Genomic DNA, 18,960 nt, shown 5'->3' with positions numbered 1-18,960 from the left:
AAAATCTTCGCGCGTGCCTTCGTGACGCGTAAACGATGTCGCGTAAATCACGCGCAAATGACCCCCAAGTGGGACAGGCCCTGTAAGCTGCAAGGTCTTCTCTCATACTTCTGTGTGGTCCTGAGAGCATGCCTCACTGTATGAGATGTGATCTCCCGGATGGGCACTTGGTCATAGATTCATGCAGCACGGAAACAGGCCCTTCGGCCCAACTCGTTCGCGCTGACCAAGATGCCCCATGAAAGCTGATCGCATTTGCCCACGTTCAGCCCGTGAAACATTGAAGCATAGATGAGGGAGGTGATAAACGGAGACACAGATTCCTGCACTGTACCCTAGTTATCAATTTGACAGCGATCATTAAATACAGGTTATTCGTATTTGTTGCATTGCTGTGCCTCAGTGTGCTACATATGCACTGCATTACAGTACAGACCACCCGAGAAAAGGAACTTCAATGTATGCTTGATGCACCCCCAACTCTCAAAGGTGTGATGGACAGACACCATTTTTCCTCGGGACCCTTCAGTCTGAAACAAGGAATGCTGGAATCTTGAACAAAACACAAACTGCTGGAGGAACTCTTCAGAATGAAATGCCGACCCAAACTGTTGCCTGTCCATTTCCCTCCACAGATGCCACCTGATCCATTGAGTTCCTCCAGCACTTTGTATTTTGCACCAGATTCCAGCATCTGCAGTCACTTGAGCCTCTATATACATGCAAGTTCACTGTTCCCTCCCCTTTTGTCTCTAGTGGGAGTTGTCTCCAGAAAAACCACATACGTGGCCCCAATGGTGCACACTGTCTGCACTTGCGCAAGGTGGATCAACAATTGGAGTGAGTTTCCCAGCACTTCACAGCAGAGTCTCAGCAAAACGCAAAGTGCTGGAGTAACTCAGTGGGTCAGGCAGCATCTGTGGAAGGGGAATGGACAGGCGATGTCTTCGGACTGAAACATCTCCCATCCATTTCCCTCCACAGATGCTGCCTGACCTGCTGAGTTCCTCCAGCTCTTTGTGTTTTGCTCAAGATTCCAACATCTGAAGTCTCTCGAAAGTTGTATGTTGGAGAAGGGGGAATGTTCGTGTGTGGGGGGCGGGTTGAATGGTGGCAGAGAGATGAAGACATGAAAAAAAATAGTGCTTGTATTGTGGAGCAAAAAGTGATTGAAGTGCATTGTGTTTCAGTAGCACTTGCTCCTCTGCGATCGGCCCTGGCACTGGGCATGTATATAATTTAATTGTTAGATATTCTAACACCCTACTGATTATACACTTGTGTTATGTCTTGTAATATTGTTACATCTGGTGTTGTTTGTCTTTATACTTAAAACGTTTGTTAGCATTCTAATTAATATTTGTTGTTCTATAGTTCAGTCATTACTGTGAGTTGTGATCATTTTAGGTGTGGATTATAATTACAGAATTAATCTTCAAATATGCTACGTTGAACATTCGGAAGATGTGAATTAAATACCAATAAGTGAATATGATAGATTGGCTGCAGGAGTCCTTAATGTCTGAATTCTGAGTCTTGTGAAGAAACAAATTTTAGTTCCAAACCACTTTTTCCTCAGATTTTATTTTCATGAGATCATCTATCAGCTGAGTGGGGCAGAAATTTCCCTTTCAGTTTTGGTGATTATTAATCAATATTGTGATATTGTTCTTACATTAATAGGCTGTGATGCTTATTGAAAAATCATGATGGAAAAGCTATTTGTATTCTTGGTAGTTTATCTGGACTCACATATCTGTTGCATTGTGCACATGCATTTTCGTGAAGCATTCGATCTGTTTCCGTAAAGCATTAGATCACTCAGAATGCAACAACTGGACCTTCCATTTCCACAGAAAAACAAGGAACTGCAGATGCTGGTATACAAAAGAAGACACAATGTACTGGAGTGACTCAGGGGGGTCAGGCAGAATCTCTGGAGGGGATGGATAGGCGACGTATCATGTCAGGGCCCCTCTTCAGATTGGTTCACGAGAGTCTGAAGAGGGGTTCCGACCTGAAACATCATCTTTGGAATTTTGAGAGAGCGCACGGAAACAGGCCCTTCGGCCCATTGAGTCCGTGCCGTACACTATCAGTATCCTACAAAATAGAGACAATTAGGTATTGAGCTCATGCGACAAAGATGTGTCGTTGCAAGAGATGGTCACCTCAGCTTTGGATTGTTGCCCATGACAGTATTCTGGCCCTGCCACTGTCATTTGACATTTGCCTGTTTGTATTGAGCCTCTAGCTTGTTTTGGAATTCTGTTTTGATATTCACGATAGCCGTGCAGTGATCACACTTGGCCTTCTTGCAAAGTGCAGGGTTCTTCTTGTGGGTCCTCGAATCTGGAATTTAGCAGAGAGTTAATCTTCCAGTTTGTCCAAGCCTTCTGGCTAGGATAGACCCTTGCTGCCTGTGAATGCAGTCATCAACACATTTCTTGATGAAACCGAGGACGTCTGAGGTTTATTCATTCAGGCTGGACCACGTTCTACTCTCCCAACTCAAGGCAGTCCCAAAGTCCACCTCCCGCTCCCTCAATCCACTGCTGCATTTCTCTTTTAGTTGGTGCCTCGCTCTCTGTGAACTGGCAGATGATCATTGAAGCTCATTGCAACTTACCGCACAATGAAAGGCCTGGGTAGAGTCGATGTGGAGACCATGTTTCCACTAGTGGGTGAGTCCTGGACCAGAGGCCTTAACCTCAGAATTAAAGGACGTACCTTTGGAAAGTGGAGGCCAGGTCATTATCTTTAAGGCGGAGATTGACAGATTCTTGATTATAAGGTTGTCAGAGATTATGGGGAGAAGGTAGGAGAATGGGGTTGAGAGGGAAAGATAGATCACAAAAATTGAATGGTGGAGTAGACAATAGACAATAGGTGCAGGAGTAGGCCATTCAACCCTTCGAGCCTGCACCGCCATTCAATGTGATCATGGCTGATCATCCACAATCAGTACCTCAGTACTCCCGTTCCTGTATGGCCTAATTCTGCCCCTATAACTTATGCACTTATGATGATCAGACTGGCTGAAATGAGGGCGACGGATGGAACAAAAGGCATACTTGATGGTGGTGTGATGTGGTCCCATGTGTTAATACCCCTGCTTGGGGCAGGAGACATTCTGATGCTGCTTGGCCAGTATGTTCCTGACATTAGTCTCATTGATGTCACCAGTGATGATGAGCAGGGTGTCGGGGCTTGCTATTTGAAGAGAGTTCATGAATGAGTATAATGTGTCCAGCGCTTCCTCCGCATGATAGTACTAACAATATAATCCACCGACAAGTTAGTGCCGGTGAACCCCCTCGGTAGCTAACGGGATGGAGAGTTATTCCAGGCCAAAGGAACAGTATTGAACTAAGACAGGCTCCTTACTAGGAGAGCAGAGAGAAGGGGAAGCAGGAACGTTATTCATTTGAAACAGTGGAAGGTGTGTCTCTCTCAAACGGAGATCTAAACTAACACTGAACTAACAGGGTGACACAATGGGTCAACATAGTGTCGCAGCAGTAGAGTTGCTGTCTTACAGCGCCAGAGACCTGGGTTCGTTCCTGACTGCTGGGTACTATCTGTCTAGAGTTTGCACATTCTGCCGGGACTGTGTGGGTTTTCTCCGGGTGCTCCGTTTTCCTCCCACACTCCGAAGGCGTACAGTTTTGTAGGTTAATTGGTTTCTGTAAATAGTCCTTTGTGTTTACGGGTGAGCGCTGGTCGGCGCGGACTTGGTCAGTCAAAGGGCCTGTTTCTATGCTGCATCTCTAGAGTCTAAATTCTAAAGACATCTGCAAAGCGCGCTGGTGCTTTATGTACAATGCAGGAATACTTTCTTTTTAGAAAAAAAAGCTATGAAAGACTGGAAAAACATGGCAATAATGACCTTTTGTTAAAATTGTTTTAATTTCAAGTTTCCCGTCTTTGTCTATTGGAATTAGCTTGTGAAACACACAGGTGCAGTTATTGAAGGTATTCTTGTTTCCACACCTTAGTTCCGCAAAAGCCCCTAGAACCGGGCGTTCAGTTAGCAACGAAGGCACTTCTGCTTGATAAATGTTGTCATGGGGGTGAGCATTGAAAATGTGCAGGTGACCCGAGAGAGATTTATACGTTGGGACCGCCATCCGGCCTTGCATGAGTTAAAGCTCGGTTGGCAGACTGCCATCAGTCGTGGCCCTTATTTTCTTCAAGTCCCGTCAGGACAGAGTGATAGATGGAGCAGAGCGCTGGGGAACAAAAGCTGTTGATGTGGCTCTCATCATTACAGGACGCGGGCAGGTGAATCGTGGCCTGGGTTTCTCAGAGAGGGGTCAGCAGAACGAGCTCATCTTCCCCCATCGCTCAGTTGAAAGGAGGCGATGGTCTTGTAAAAAGGAATTGCCAAATAGCGTGTTCCTTTTGTATCCTGTTCCCCACACAGCTGGCGTTGTATGCTGGCGTTGAGCTGGGTGCAAGGGCTGGATTTTCAGTTGATTTTGACAAGGAAGGTGTTTAATCATGCTGTACGGTCTCATCCTATGTGGTCTGGCATTATTATGCTGTCATCAGGAGTCTGAGGTCGCTCAAATCAGTTAGCTCCAGTGCAAATGACTCTCATCATCCTCAATAGCATGTACACCTGGAGCTACCTCAGGAGGTTAATGTTGTTTAGTTTAGCATAGTGTAGTTTAGAGGTACAGCATGGAAGCAGGTCCTTCAGCCCACCGGGTCCTTGCCAACCAGCAATCGCCTGTTCACACTAGTTCACAACACTCTAGGGACAATTTACAAAGGCCAATTCGCCTACAAACCCGCACGTCTTTGGGATGTACAAGGAAACCGGGGAAGGAAAAAGAGTGTGAGCAAAAAGAGTGTGAGCAAAAAGAGTGTGAGCAAAAAGCATGTGAGCAGTCCATGATAAAACATGTACATTTGTGAATGGAAGCCTATTTTGGTCACAGTTCTGTAGTAAAGGTTGGTTAATGTGAAATGCAATTGTGTGGAAGTTTTTAATTCTTCAGGGTGACAATGAATGCAAGGCTTGCCTCCGGCACATAATTCCCTAGGATGAAAATCCTTTTTTTTAGGGAATTTGGGAGACCCAAATTGCTTCATTTATTTTTAAAGGGTGGTGTTATTTTACAAAATATTAGATACATTTCCTTTCCATCTAAGGCAAAATAAAGCATTGGGTCCATTATTGTGATGGCATTTTGTCCTAGTGTATATTGTAACTAATTTTAAAATAGAGGACTAATGTTAAGTTTAAGCTAATGAATCGTTTAAAGGTCTTTTCACCTTTACTGCTTCAGAAAGTTACAATTTTCCTTCATTAGCAATGTATTTGCTGCCTCGAGCTATTTCCTATATGTTTGGAACAGCAGGGTTCGTTGACTGTGTGAGAGAAGGGATCAGTCTGTTTGAAGAGTTTTGGGAAAGGAGAGGCCAAAGGTCCCGGTGATACATTCAACAGAGAGCTTTGGCTCCCACCTGCACACGGGGGAACAGCGAGGGGATTGCAGGCAGTTTGACACATCCAGCCCTCTTGTTAGTTCCGACATACAACGCTGCATGCTTTAGGGATTGACTCCTTGGCCTCTGACCTTACAGGTGTTGGAGACGATTGTTTTCCCGCTGTTTGGTGACAGCATGGAGATTCCTGCAGATTACCAGCCGTATTCAGCTTTCCACCAACGCCTCCCGACATCTGAAAGGAAGCTGAGCAAAGTGATGGGCCGGGGTGTGTCTGAAATACTTGCCTTTAATTCCAGGGGAAATGTGGTGTTGCTGACAACAATGTGAAAGGTTCTATTGTTTCAAAAAAAAAGTTTGATGTGGACATCTTTGGAAATTCTCCTGTGCTTATCCTACAGTTACTTGCCACATACATCAACACTAGCTTTTATCACCGCTGGATTGATTCACCTCCTTGGAAAGGGGGTGGCGAGGCAAAGCGCAGATCAAAGGGACATTGATTACAGCTTATTACAATATGAAGCCTATTAATATATAATATAATGCCTACAGAATATGAAATATTGTCCTACATCATGTGTGTATAGGGTGGTTTATATACTATGCTTTAGTTTACTTGGTTGAGCACTTATCCCGGTGTTATAGCATGTATTTTGCATTTTAATGGTAGTTCAGTCATTATTATGGCAGATGGTAGGCAATGTTCTGAGTCCAGTTTAAAAAGAAAGACACAGTGCTGGAGTAATTCAGTGGGCCTGGATAGGGTGGATGTGGGAAGGATGTTTCCAGTTGTGGGAGAGTCTAGTACCAGAGGGCACAGCCTCAGAATAAAAGGATGTACCTTTAGAATGGAGATGAGGAGGAATTTTGCAGTAGAGGGCAAGTCATTGGGAATTTTAAAAACGGAGATTGATAAGTAAGGGCGTCAAAGGTTACGTGGAGAAGGCGGGAGAATGGGGTTGAGAGGGAAATAAATCAGTGCCGAGTGGCCTAGTTCTGTGTTATGGTCAGGCAGCATCTTTGGAGAACATAGATAGGTGATTTTTCGGGTTGGGGCACCTATCCATGTTCTCCAGAGATTCTGCCTGTCCTGCTGAGTTACTCCACCACTTTGTGTCTTTTCTTTTGTAAAACAGCATCTGCACTTCCTTGTTTCTACATCCTCTGTTTCTAGTCATTTATTTTAGAGATACATGATGGAAACAGGCCCTTCGGCCCACCCGAGTCCAGGGCAACAATTGATATCCCGTTCACACTCATTCTGCATTATCGCACTATCACATCCGCTTCCTACTCACAGGGGACAATTTACAGAAGGCCATTTAACGTACAGACCAGCACGTTTTTAGGAAAGGGGAGCACCCGGAGGAAACTCGCACGTCACAGGGAGAATGTACAAACTCCACACAGACAGCACCCAAGGTATCGAACCAGGGTCTCCAGCGCTGCAAGACAGCAGGTCTACCAGCTGCACCTTTGTCGCCACTCTAGACAATGAGACGGATGTGCAAACTCTACACTGGACAGCACCCAACGTCAGGATGTAACCCGTGTCTCTGGCGCTGTGAGGCAACGGCTTTGCCAACTGCGCCTCTGAGCCGCCCTTGACAACGTTCAGGGGCCATCTATTGGAGGGTGCTACTATTTATGTTTAACCTGTTTTCGTCAAAGATTCACTGAGCGTTTGTCAGCACTGGGCCTGTGCTCACTGGAGTTTAGAAGAACGAGGGGGGACCTCATTAAAACATACAGAATAGTTAAAAGGCTTGGATAGAGTGGATGTGGAGAGGATGTTTCCACTAGTGGGAGAGTCTTGGACTAGAGGTCATAGCCTCAGAATTAAAGGACGTTCCTTTAGGAAGGAGATGAGGAATTTCTTTAGTCGGAGGGTGGTGAATCTGTGGAATTCTTTGCCACACAAGGCTGTGTGGGCCTAGTCAATGAATATATTTACGGGTGTCAAGGGTTATGGGGAGAAGTCAGAAGAATAGGAGGGAGAGATAGATCAGCCATGATTGAATGGCGAAGTAGACTTGATGGGCCAAATGGCCTAATTCTTCTCCTATCACTTATGACCTTATGAGAATCCAGTTAATTGTTTTGACATTTCAAAAATAACATTTATCTCTTCAAAAATTTGAATTACTCATTTGACAGGGAAAGAACCAACTTTGAATTAAAACGTAGTTTTGTATTTTTGTAGCCCTGTTTCACAATTCTGGGATGGTCTGAAAAATGTAAGGCAGCCACTGTGCCAAGCCTAAACATTCATCAACCATCCATCACCTAGCCTGCTAACTTTGCAGTATTTGATGATCAGCTTACCAACTGGCCAACCTGTAATTATACTGTATCTTTCAATAAATTATATTGTATAAACAAATATATAATTGGTAGAAGCAAGGAACTGCAAGTGCTAGATACAGAAAAAAGACACAAAGTGCTGAAACCCCCCCCCCCCCCCCATAAAATCTATTTTTCCCTCTCAACCCCATTCTCCTGCCATCTCCCCGTAACCTTTGATGCCCTTACTAATCAAGAATCTATCAATCTCCGCTTTAAAAACACCCAAAGACTTGGCCCGTCTGCCATCTGTGACAATATATTCTGCAGATTCACCACACTCTGACGAAAGAAATTCCTCCTCAAATCCATTCTAGAAATACGTCCTTGTATTCGGAGGCTGTGCCATCTTGTGTTAGATTCTCCTGCTGTTGGAAACGGCACATAAATACAACCAAGCCAATCTCAAGTACCAACAGTTAGAGCAAATGTGAAGTTAGAGCAGAAGATAGTTCTCAGCATTGTAGCGCGTCAGTTCCATAGACAAAGACCAATATCCTCAATAGGGTAGAGGTGAATCAGACAGTAACCGAGTTTATGGAAGACTGATTGCAAGCTTGGAGATCACACATTTATTCCACATGTTGATTTTCTGTTCTGTCCTCAAAAATGTACCCATTGAGGGCTTGGGCACAAGTCCCAGGGGAGAATGAAGTAGGGAGAATTGGGTCACTCTTAATGGCTACTGTTGTGCTTTAACCATTCTGTTATTGGAGATAAGCTTCATTTTCATGTCCTTCGACAGATTCGGGCTACTTGTTCAGCGGAAGTCGACCACCATCACAAGCAGCGGCCTTCAAGGATTCGCCTCCTTCAGGTAGGCTTATCTGGAGCATAAAGTTAGTCTTGACATTGATGTATGCGTAGCTCCGGTTGGGTGAGTGTGCAGTTGAGAGACAGAGCTGCAGATGCTGGAATCTTGAGCAAAAGTCAAAGTGCTGGAGGAACTCAGTGTGTCAGGCAGCATCTGTGTAGGGAATGGACAGCTGCCGTTTTCGCTCTGCAAATGGATCCCTACCCGAAATGTTGTCAGTGCAGCATCTGAAGGGGGGGGGGGTCCGCAACTTGAACCATTGTCTGTCCGTTCTCTCCACAGATGCTGCCTGACCTGCTGAGTTCCTCTAGCACTTTGTGTTTTGAGTGCAAAGACTGTGCTTGAATTGGAACATCATGGAAGGGATATATATCAGGGGCCGATTACAAACCTGATTAGGTGAGATGGGATCCGTGGTGAGTTGATAAATTGAATCCAAAATTGGCCTGATCACAGAAGATGGTATCCATGTTGCTCTATGTAGAAGGTTGCTGAGCTTAATGTGGCTGTTTGTTTCCCACACTACCAAACAGTAACCGCACTTCAAAAGTATTTCACTCATTTCAAAACACAATGAGATACTCTGAATTCACGACTGGGGATTTGCAAATGTTCCTTTTGGTCCACCAGTAGCTTTGCGGTAGAGCAGTGTTGGTGAGAATGCACAACTTTATGTCAACATTGGCTGTGGAAATGATAAATACATTTGAAAAACACTACAAGATTGTGATTGTCTTCTATAGAAAAATATTCATAAGGCCCCTGTAATTATATTAGTTGTTTTTAGTTGTTATTTCAAACTTAAATTATAATTGAAAAATTAATGGTAGTAATTAGCTTCACTATTTGCAACTCAAGCCCAAGAAAGTGCAGGTGTAGAGAAGCTTAGGCTTCAATATTCTTTAATTAGCCCACACCTGGAGAGAGGCAGTCAATAAAAGAGTTGCATTCACTCCTGCAAGGATCCAGGCCCGAGCCACATGGCGGAAAATGTTCGGTTATCCTGAAAGTGCCGACTTTTAAAACAAAAGACTTTCTTACCTTATAATTATTGCATCACAAAAACAGTTATCATGTGAGATGTGCAAAAAAAAAAAAAAAAGAGATTTATCAAAGTAGTTCATGAGCTTTCCCCTAAGACTGGGTACAAAGGCAGCCGGTGTCTCAGTTCACGGCACCACTTGAGCCACGGGCAAGGGATAGATACCGCCCAACAATGTTCCCACTTGTCTTTGAGGAGTTTGGTGTAATATATCAGGAAATTTAGTCTCAAGAAACTTCCTGACCTGAAACGTCGCCTGTCCATTACCCTTCACGGATGCAGAAAACATGGCCTAGGTTCTCCAATATCAACAATAGAAATTACTTCAGAAATTAAATCAGGAAACATAGGAGTTAAGAAATGTTTTATCAGACTTTTCTTACGCATGGTCATGGGCCATTGAGGTAAGAGGCTGATACTGCGTGGAAACAGTCTCTTTGGCCCACCGAGTACGCGCCAACCAATGATCCCCGTACGCAAACACTATCCTACACGCACACGAGGGACAATTTACAATTTTTAACAAAGCAAATTAGCTTACAAACCTGTACGTCTTTTGAATATGGGAGGAAACCAGAGCACCCGGAGAAAACCCATGCAGTCAAACGGAGACTGGTTAGCACGCAAAAAAAGCTTTTCACTGTACCTTGGTACATGTGACAATAAACTAAACTGAGAACGTACAAACTCCGTACAGATAGCACCCATGGTCAGGATCGAACCCAGGTCTCTGGTGCTGTAAGGCAGCAACTCTACCGCTGCGCCACCGTGCCACCACTAAATTCTTTTGCACTCTTTTGTTCTGTGCTCTCTGTAGATTATTTCTCCCTGAAGTCTGGAAGCCGACCTTCATCTCCCTCGATGTCTCCAGCTCCGTCACTAGCAGGGTCAGTGACATCCAGTTCTGGCTCCTGGTATCTCAGACGCCCCCTCATCAGCCCAGCCCGGCTCAACCTCACAGGACAACGACTCAAGTTGTTCGCAGAGCATCACGCAGTCGACCAAAGCCCGATAAAGTCGACTCGTAAAGCCCGTCCCACTCCAAACCCATCACAGGATGCCAACGTGGGCAGTAGCAATCTGGTGCAGGATTCTTCTCACAGTCATGGTATGTACTTGCAGAAACAGGTTTGCAATGATTCAAATCACCAAACTGAACATGAGTGTGGTAAGGTTTCTTAGTGCTAAATTTGCTTGTCAACGGGTATCTAATTTGGTTGCAGAAGTATCTTTCTGCTATCAGTTGTAATTCTCAATTTTTCACTTTACTAGCTCCCCGCGAAACCTCCCCATGCACGTCAAGAATAGTTCACTGTCGTATGTCCTGACATGGAACAATGACATTCCTACATATAGCAGCACAACACATATAGTCTTTAAACACCATAGTAAACCTGAAATGGTCAGTATATATTCAAATTCACATTTATTGTCACATGCACCAATTATGGTACAGTGATATTTGAGTTACCATGCAGCCATACAATTAAACAAACACAACACAATTAAAAGAACGATAGAACTTAACATAAACATCCACCACTGAGATCACTGTGATGGAAGGCAATAAAGTTCAGTCAGTCTTCCTCCTTTTCTTCACCCGTGTTTGGGACCTTGACCCTCCGCAGTCGCCGCTACGGACAGCCCGATGTACAGGCCCTCTCGTCATAGCTCCGCGGCTTGGAGTGCCCGAAACGGCCACTATCTTACTGGAGACCGTGGCTTCTCGATGTTATAGGCCGCAGGCAGGCCAGCGGTCGGAGCTCTTCTCTGGTGATCCCCGGCAAGAGTTCCCTTGCTCCGGGATGGTAAAGTCCGCTCCACGCCTGCTGCTAGAAGCTCCGCAGACCATGGCTTCGCGATGTTAAAGTCAGCCATTTGGTCAGTTGGTCGGAGCCTTTCTTCTGGCTCCGCGATGGAAGTCCACGCCGCGCCTGCTGCTGAAGCTCTGGGCCGTCTCCGGGAGAGGCCGCACCATTCCAAGTTGTTATGCCGCAGGGGAGGGGAAAATGTGACTAGGAGAAAGTCGCATCTCCGCCGAGGTAAGTGACTGGATAGATATGGAGGTGGAGGTAAAACAAACAAACAATGATAGTGCAAAGACAAGAAGACCAAGCCCCCGTGTCTATGGAGTTTGGAGCTTATTAGGAAGTAGTAATGTTTAATAGTTTGATAGCTGTAGGGAAGAAGTTGTTCCTGAACCTGAATGTTACAGTTTTCAGGCACCTGTACCTTCTTCCCGATGGCAGGAGTGAAATGAGTGAGTGGCCAGGGAGGTGGGCCTCTGCTGGCTGGCTTTTTGACGCAGCAACTCCTGTCCATCCCTTCGATGGTGGGGGGGGGGGTCAGTACCCGTGATGGACTGAGCAGTGTTCATCACTTTCTGCAATCTTCTTTATTGGTGGCCGTTCGTGCGCTGAATTAGGCTGTGATGCAACCAGTCAATATGCTCTCTTCTGTAAACCTGTAGATGCTCAAGGCAGGGTAGACACAAAATGCTGAAGTAACTCAGCGGGACAGGCAGCATCTCTGGAGAGAAGCTCAAGAGAGTATTACTCCAGTGGATTACTCAGTTAGGTTGATACAAAGAACTGCAGGTGCTGGAATTTTAAACAAAAACTGTGCTGGAGTAACTCAGTGGGTCAGACAGCATATCCAGAGGAAATGGATAGGTGACGTTTTGGGATGGGACCCTTTTTCAGACCGATTGTAGTAGTGGGGAGAGGGGTGGGGCAAGACAAAGCCAGGTGAGTGATACGTGGATACAGGTGAAGGGGATTGACTGGCAGATGTGTGGACAATGGCCAGAGATGACAAGGAGACAAAAGGCTATGAGATAAGGAAAGAAAAAGTATGATTTCCGTCTCTTCTTCCTTTGAGGCATCCATTGGAAAAATCTTCAGACTATTCTCCTCAACAAATAAGAAATTTACAATCCAAAAACAATAGTTGGAAGTGATAGAATTTTACTGAAGGGAATATTTATAAATGTAATAACTTGGTTAATAATTGTGTTTAATTTGTTATAGCTTTAAATATAATTAGTTGTTATTTAGTTTTAGTTTTAAAGTAGTTTTTAGTTTTAGACATACAGTGCGGAAACAGGCCGCTCGGCCCACCGGGTCCGCGCCAACCAGCAATCCCCGCATATTAACACTATCCTGCACACACTAGGGACAATTTTTACATTTACCAAGCCAATTAACCTACATACCTGTACGTCTTTGGAGTGTGGGAGGAAGATCTCGGAGAAAACCCACGCAGGTCACGGGGAGAACGTACAAACTCTGTACAGACAGCACCCGTAGTCGGGATCGAACTCGGGTCTCCGACACTACATTCACTGTAAGGCAGCAACTCTACTGCTGCGCCACCGTGCCGCGCTTGTTATAACTTTCGAAAATTATGCAGGAATTAAGTATAGGGACAGGGAATTGCCTCCAGTGGAATCTGGAATATTTCTGCTTTTTAAAGGTTTGGACAGTGTTTTAATGCTTTACCACACATATCCTGGTTACCATACTGTAGGGTTAATGTGTGCTGTAGACTTGAGACTTCCAACTCACATCCATAACCATTCTAGAGAGAGAGAGAGAAATAATCTTATACTTGCTCCCAGTGGCGGACTGGCCAGGGTGTCAGCTTGCCCAATGGCAAGTGGGCCCCTGATGAGGTGGGCCCCCTTTGTCTCCTGGCAACCAATATTTTTAGACCCAGTCTGCCACTGCTTGCTCCTTAAAAGTAAAATACCTCCAGTAGACAGAAGTTGAGCCTGCCCATTATCAAAAGCAACAACTGTAACTCTGTTGGTCGAGTCAATGGCAACATTGAAACCCCATTCCAGAGGTAAATACTCTAGGCTAACTCCAGATTGTCAATATTCTGCTGCACTGATTGACAAAGAGGTCACTCTTTTGCATGAAGTGTTGAAACCAGGCTTTAGGTTTCAGTTGTTTAAGGAACTGCAGATGCTGGAAAATCGAAGGTAGACAAAAATGCTGGAGAAACTCAGCGGGTGAGGCAGCATCTATGGAACTGAAGAAGGGTTTCGACCCGAAACGTTGCCTATTTCCTTCGCTCCATAGATGCTGCCTCCCCTGCTGAGTTTCTCCAGCATTTTTGTCTACCTTTAGGTTTCAGTTTACTGTTGTCACGTGTAATTAGGTATAGTGAAAAGCTTTGATTTGCATGCTAATTAATAAAATCAGATAATACTGTACATAAATACAATCAAGTCAAGTTCAAGTACAATAGGTAGAGCAAAGGGGAAGATACAGAGTGCAGAATATAGTTCTCAGCATTGTAGCTCATCAGTTCCAGAGACAAAGACCAACATCCGCAATGGGGTAGAGGTGAATCGGACAGTGCCCTAGCTTTTGGAAGGGCCGTTCAGAATCCTGATAAACAGGAAGAAGATTTGAGGTATGGAATTTTGCTAAAGAAAATCATACAAAGCACACAGAAATGTACAGAGTTCTAGATGTAAGGATGGCACTTGGACAGGCCTGGGTGTCTAGAACCATGGGTCACTGTCCCAAGGTATAGGATCAGCCATGTAGGACTGAGAGGCTGATTGTGGTGAATGTTTGCAACAGTCTGGAAGCTCGGCCTCAGAGTAGTTCATGATAGAAACAAGGAACTGCAGATGCTGGTTTACAAAAAAAGACAGAGTGCTGGAGTAGCTCAGCAGATCAGGCAACATCTCAGGGGAACAGAATGCATGAGACAACTCTTCAATCCTTTTGTTTCACACCTTTTTGTCTTTTTCCCCCTGGCCTTTGTCCAACCATCCACCTATCCCAATAACCCTTTGTGTCCATCTATTAGATGCCAGGCTTTTTCCTGAAGCCCCCTCTTTTTCAAATTTCTTTTCCCCATCCCCCTAACAACCAATCTGAAAAAGGGTCCCCACAGACAAGTTGCCTATCCATGTTCTTCTGAGATGATGCCTGAACTGCTGAGATACTCCAGCACTCTGTCTTCTGTTGAGGATAGAGATGGATAGATCATGTCGATGAGGGGTATAGGATTAGTACAGGAAGCGGCACTCGGGTATAAGATCATGATCCCATTCAATGGTGGAGTAGGCACAAGGGACAACGGGACTCCCCATGCTGCTGTACTTTGTGTTCCTATCTTTATCTGTGCCATTGAGTCAACTCTTTCTCAAATCCACAACCCTTCAATACGTAGACTATTCCACTTTAACAGTTAGCATTGAATCTGCTTCCAGCATCATTTTCAGCAGCACATTCCAAATCGTCAAAGCTCAACACACATTGTTCTATCCAACCCCCTCCAAACGAGGAGCAGTTAATTTTGTGTGGGTAAGTTTCTGATCCGCTTGCCAGTTATCTTTTTTCTCATCGATCACAACTCTTCATGGTTATTCACGTTGCTCCCTTTATCCTGTATCTGCTCGATTGTAATTATATATTGTCTTTCCGCTGACTGGTTAGCACACAACAAAAGCTTTTCACTGCACACGTGACAATAAACTAAACTCTGCTCACCATCGTTAAATCTCCCCAAGTGTGCAATTTAGACCAACATTCTTTGTTGGTGAATTTACAAGGTTGTGGGATTGCCCACATCAACATTTATTGCCCACTCATAATGGCTCTTGAGAAGATGGTGGTGAGCCATCTTGAGCCACTGCAGTCCTGGTGAAAATACTCCCCACCGTACTCCAAGGCCGTGAGTTCCAGCAACGATGAAGGAGCAGCCTCTCATAATTTGTCACCCAAAGGAGGGAAAGAAATGTAGAAACTGTGAAGCTGAAGCAGCTGCAAATACCCGAACCGCCAGGCAGCATCTGTGGACGGCTAAGCTGTTAATATTCCATCCGATGAAAGATCATTGACCAGAAGCAATAATTTTGTTTTTATAACGGTTGTCTCTTTATTAAAGAAAGTTCTGCATGTTGGAGTCAAACCTGGAGATGGTAGAGGTCCCCTGGAGTGGGCTACTCTTACAGGAAAGATGTGGAAGTATTGTAGAGGGTGCAGGAGAGGTGACCAGGATGCTGCCTGGATGAGGGTGTAGAAACATAGAAAATAGGTGCAGGAGGAGGCCATTCGGCCCTTCGAGCCAGCACCGCCATTCATTGTGATCATGGCTGATCGTCCCCTATCAATAACCCGTGCCTGCCTTCTCCCCATATCCCTTGACTCCACTAGCCCCTAGAGCTCTATCTAACTCTCTCTTAAATCCATCCAGTGACTTGGCCTCCACTGCCCTCTGTGGCAGGGAATTCCATAAATTCACAACTCTGGGTGAAAAAGTTTTTTCTCACCTCAGTCTTAAATGACCTCCCCTTTATTCTAAGACTGTGGCCCCTGGTTCTGGACTCGCCCAACATTGGGAACACTTTTCCTGCATCTAGCATGTCCAGTCCTTTTATAATTTTATATGTTTCTATAAGATCCCTCCTCATCCTTCTAAACTCCAGTGAATACAAGCCTAGTCTTTTCAATCTTTCATCATATGACAGTCATCATATGACATATATTAGCTACAAGAGAGGCTGGACAAACTTGGATTGTTTTCTCTAGAACGCTGGAGGTTGAGGGGAGACCTGATAGAATTATATAAAATTACGAGAGGCAGAGATAGGGTAGACGGTCAGAACCTTTTTCCAAGGGTGGAACTGTCAAAGACCAGCGGGATAGGTTTACAGTAAGAGGGGCAGAGCTTATAGGAGGTAGACAAAAATGCTGGAGAAACTCAGCGGGTGCAGCAGCATCTATGGAGCGAAGGAAATAGGCAACGTTTCGGGACGAAACGTTGCCTATTTCCTTCGCTCCATAGATGCTGCTGCACCCGCTGAGTTTCTCCAGCATTTTTGTCTACCTTCGATTTTCCAGCCTCTGCAGTTCCTTTTAAACACAGAGCTTATAGGAGATATATGGGGCAAGTTTTTTTTACATGGATGGTGCCGGGTGCCTGGAAATTTCTGCTGGGGGTGTTGGTGGAGGCATATACGATCGTGGTTTAAGTGGGTTCTATTTATATGGGCACAGGGAATGGAAGGCTATGTTGGGCGTGTTCCTTGTTGCACCTTTCAACGTTGTATGTTTTCGTGTTCTTGTCTGTCTAGGTTGTAATAACCGTGAATATGAGAAGCGCTGTACACGAGTGTACAGTCAGGGGTAGGTTTACTGTTGTGGGGAGACAGACGGTGAATGATGAGTTTAGCCAGTCTTACAAGTGAGTCTTTGCTGCAGTCAACATAACACAAAAAAAACAATTCTCTGTGACTGACGATACCCTGATAATATTTGTTTTTTTGGGTTCTTCAAATGTCTATTCCAAAATCAACAGGATTAGACCAAAGAACTGACGGTTTTAACCTTGATTGCCAGATTTGTGTTTTATTTTGTCTTTTTCCTCACTAATTCCTTCCCTTTTAATACATACCTTCTCCTCAGTTCTGCAAGCAGCCCTTTAATTTCACTGGCTTCAGGAGGGAAGATAGAGTGCCCTCTCTATGGTTCAGCGACAGCACAGGAACAAGAGAAATCTTTTTGTTGCTAATTATGTGTTTCATTTTATATATTTTTTGCTAATTCAATGGCGAGGCGGCGGATCACTCCGCCAACGTCTACTCGAGGAGTCCTTGCATTGCCGAGACTTGCTTGCTGCACAACTTGTGGATGAACAAACAGTCTTTGGATAAACAAATCGAGAGTGTGGTGGACACAAAATGCTGGAGTAACTCAGCGAGGCAGGCAGCATCTCTGGAGAGAAGGGTTGGGTGACGTTTCGGGTCGAGACCCTTCTTACTGAGAGTCGGGCGAGAGTGAAACTAGAGGTTTGGAAGGGTACAAAGAAAATGTACGGTGTGAAAACGATGGATTAAAGCAGACAATGGACCACCTTCGGCCCAACGAGTTCATGCCAATCACTGATCACACATACACATCAGTTCTATGTTATCCCACTTTCTCATCCACTATCTACACACTAGGAGGCCAATTAACCCACAACTTTGCACATCATATGTTCATAGGTTAGGAAATGTAGAATGGTTCATTGTTGGCTGAGGGGAAGGTGACAACGAGGCGTACAAACAGTAAAATGAATCAGGACAGTGGAGCTAGTCGGAGCAAAATGGTGGGGGAGGGACGGAGAGAGAGAGGGTAAGCAAGGGTTACGAGATTGTGGGTAGTTTTGTGGCATCTGTTGATCAAGGTACATTGTGAGAGAATCTCTCATTCCTCTTTCCCCGGTGAGGTGGTTACAGGTTTCACACCGTTGCTTGCAACACATTTTGATTGTTTAGTTTAGAGTTAAAGCATGGAAACCAGGCCTTGAGCCCACCGAGTCCACGCCGACCATCGATCGATCACCCACCAGTTCTATGTTAACCCACTTTCTCATCCACTCCCTACACACTGGGGTTATTTACAGAGATCAATTAACCTACAAACCCGCACGTCTTTGGGATGTGGGAGGAAACTGGGCACCCAGAGGAAATCCATGTCGTCATGGAGAATGCGCAAACTCCACACAGACTGCACCTGAGGTCAGGATTGAACCCAGGTCTCTGGTGCTGTGAGGCAGCAGCCGTGTCTCTGTGCTGCCCTAGTTTATGATTTTGGAAGCCCTGCAGATGTTTAGTATGTGTTTAGTATCGGCTGATCCCATTTGTCAGGTTAACACAGGGTTTTATTTTAAAAACTGATCGACATTAATTTTATGGAAGGAAGTTAAGAGGAGTTAAGAGAAGACGTGTCTCCAAGATATTCCATGGTACCTTTGCAGAAACGGGTTGAAGAGAGATCAGATTTCCTCGTCTTTATCCTCAGATAACAAGGGATCTTGAATGCTATGCAACACCTGGAGCTGTCAGCGATACTCGAACAGGAAAGGAAGAGATTTACTTGATAGGAAGTGAAGTAAAGATTTCAGAGCATCTCCAGGGATTAATTGAACAATAGGTTTTCCCCCGCTTGCTGATCAGTTCAATCACACAGGTGACGGTGCAGATTAATCTACGGTTTGAAATAATGTGCTATTAACCCGGAGGCCTGGGATCTTTCGTCGAGGTCGACAGTGTGAATCTCCGCCCAGCTCGGCCTGTGGACTTCGGGAGCCGCGGTCTCCGGTAGGAAGCGGCCGATCGGAACTCCAAGCCGCTGAGGGTGTTCTTTCCGAAGCGGGAGCTCCATCATCCGGCGAGAGGGCCTGAAACATCGGGACTCTGCTGCGGCGACTGCGGAGGCCTCAAATAGACCCCGACCATGGGTGAACATTGGGGAAGAGGACTGGTCTTTTTATTGCCTTCACTCGCAGTAGA

General features: G+C 45.1%; 1 protein-coding gene across 1 annotated transcript in view; it reads left to right on the top strand.

Moving 5' to 3' along the window:
• tmem201 (transmembrane protein 201) overlaps window positions 1-18,960 on the top strand; it is a 133,926-nt gene that overhangs the window by 99,008 nt on the left and 15,958 nt on the right. Inside the window, exons 8-9 of the mRNA XM_033048417.1 lie at window positions 8,549-8,620; window positions 10,477-10,767. Of these exons, the coding sequence (XP_032904308.1) occupies window positions 8,549-8,620; window positions 10,477-10,767 (363 nt within the window). The remainder of the gene's footprint in view (window positions 1-8,548; window positions 8,621-10,476; window positions 10,768-18,960) is intronic.

The sequence above is a fragment of the Amblyraja radiata genome, chromosome 31 (genome assembly GCF_010909765.2).
Source record: "Amblyraja radiata isolate CabotCenter1 chromosome 31, sAmbRad1.1.pri, whole genome shotgun sequence".
NCBI classification, from domain to species: Eukaryota; Metazoa; Chordata; class Chondrichthyes; order Rajiformes; family Rajidae; genus Amblyraja; species Amblyraja radiata.
Note: the sequence above shows the minus strand (reverse complement) of the source record. Positions and strands in the feature narration are given on the sequence as shown.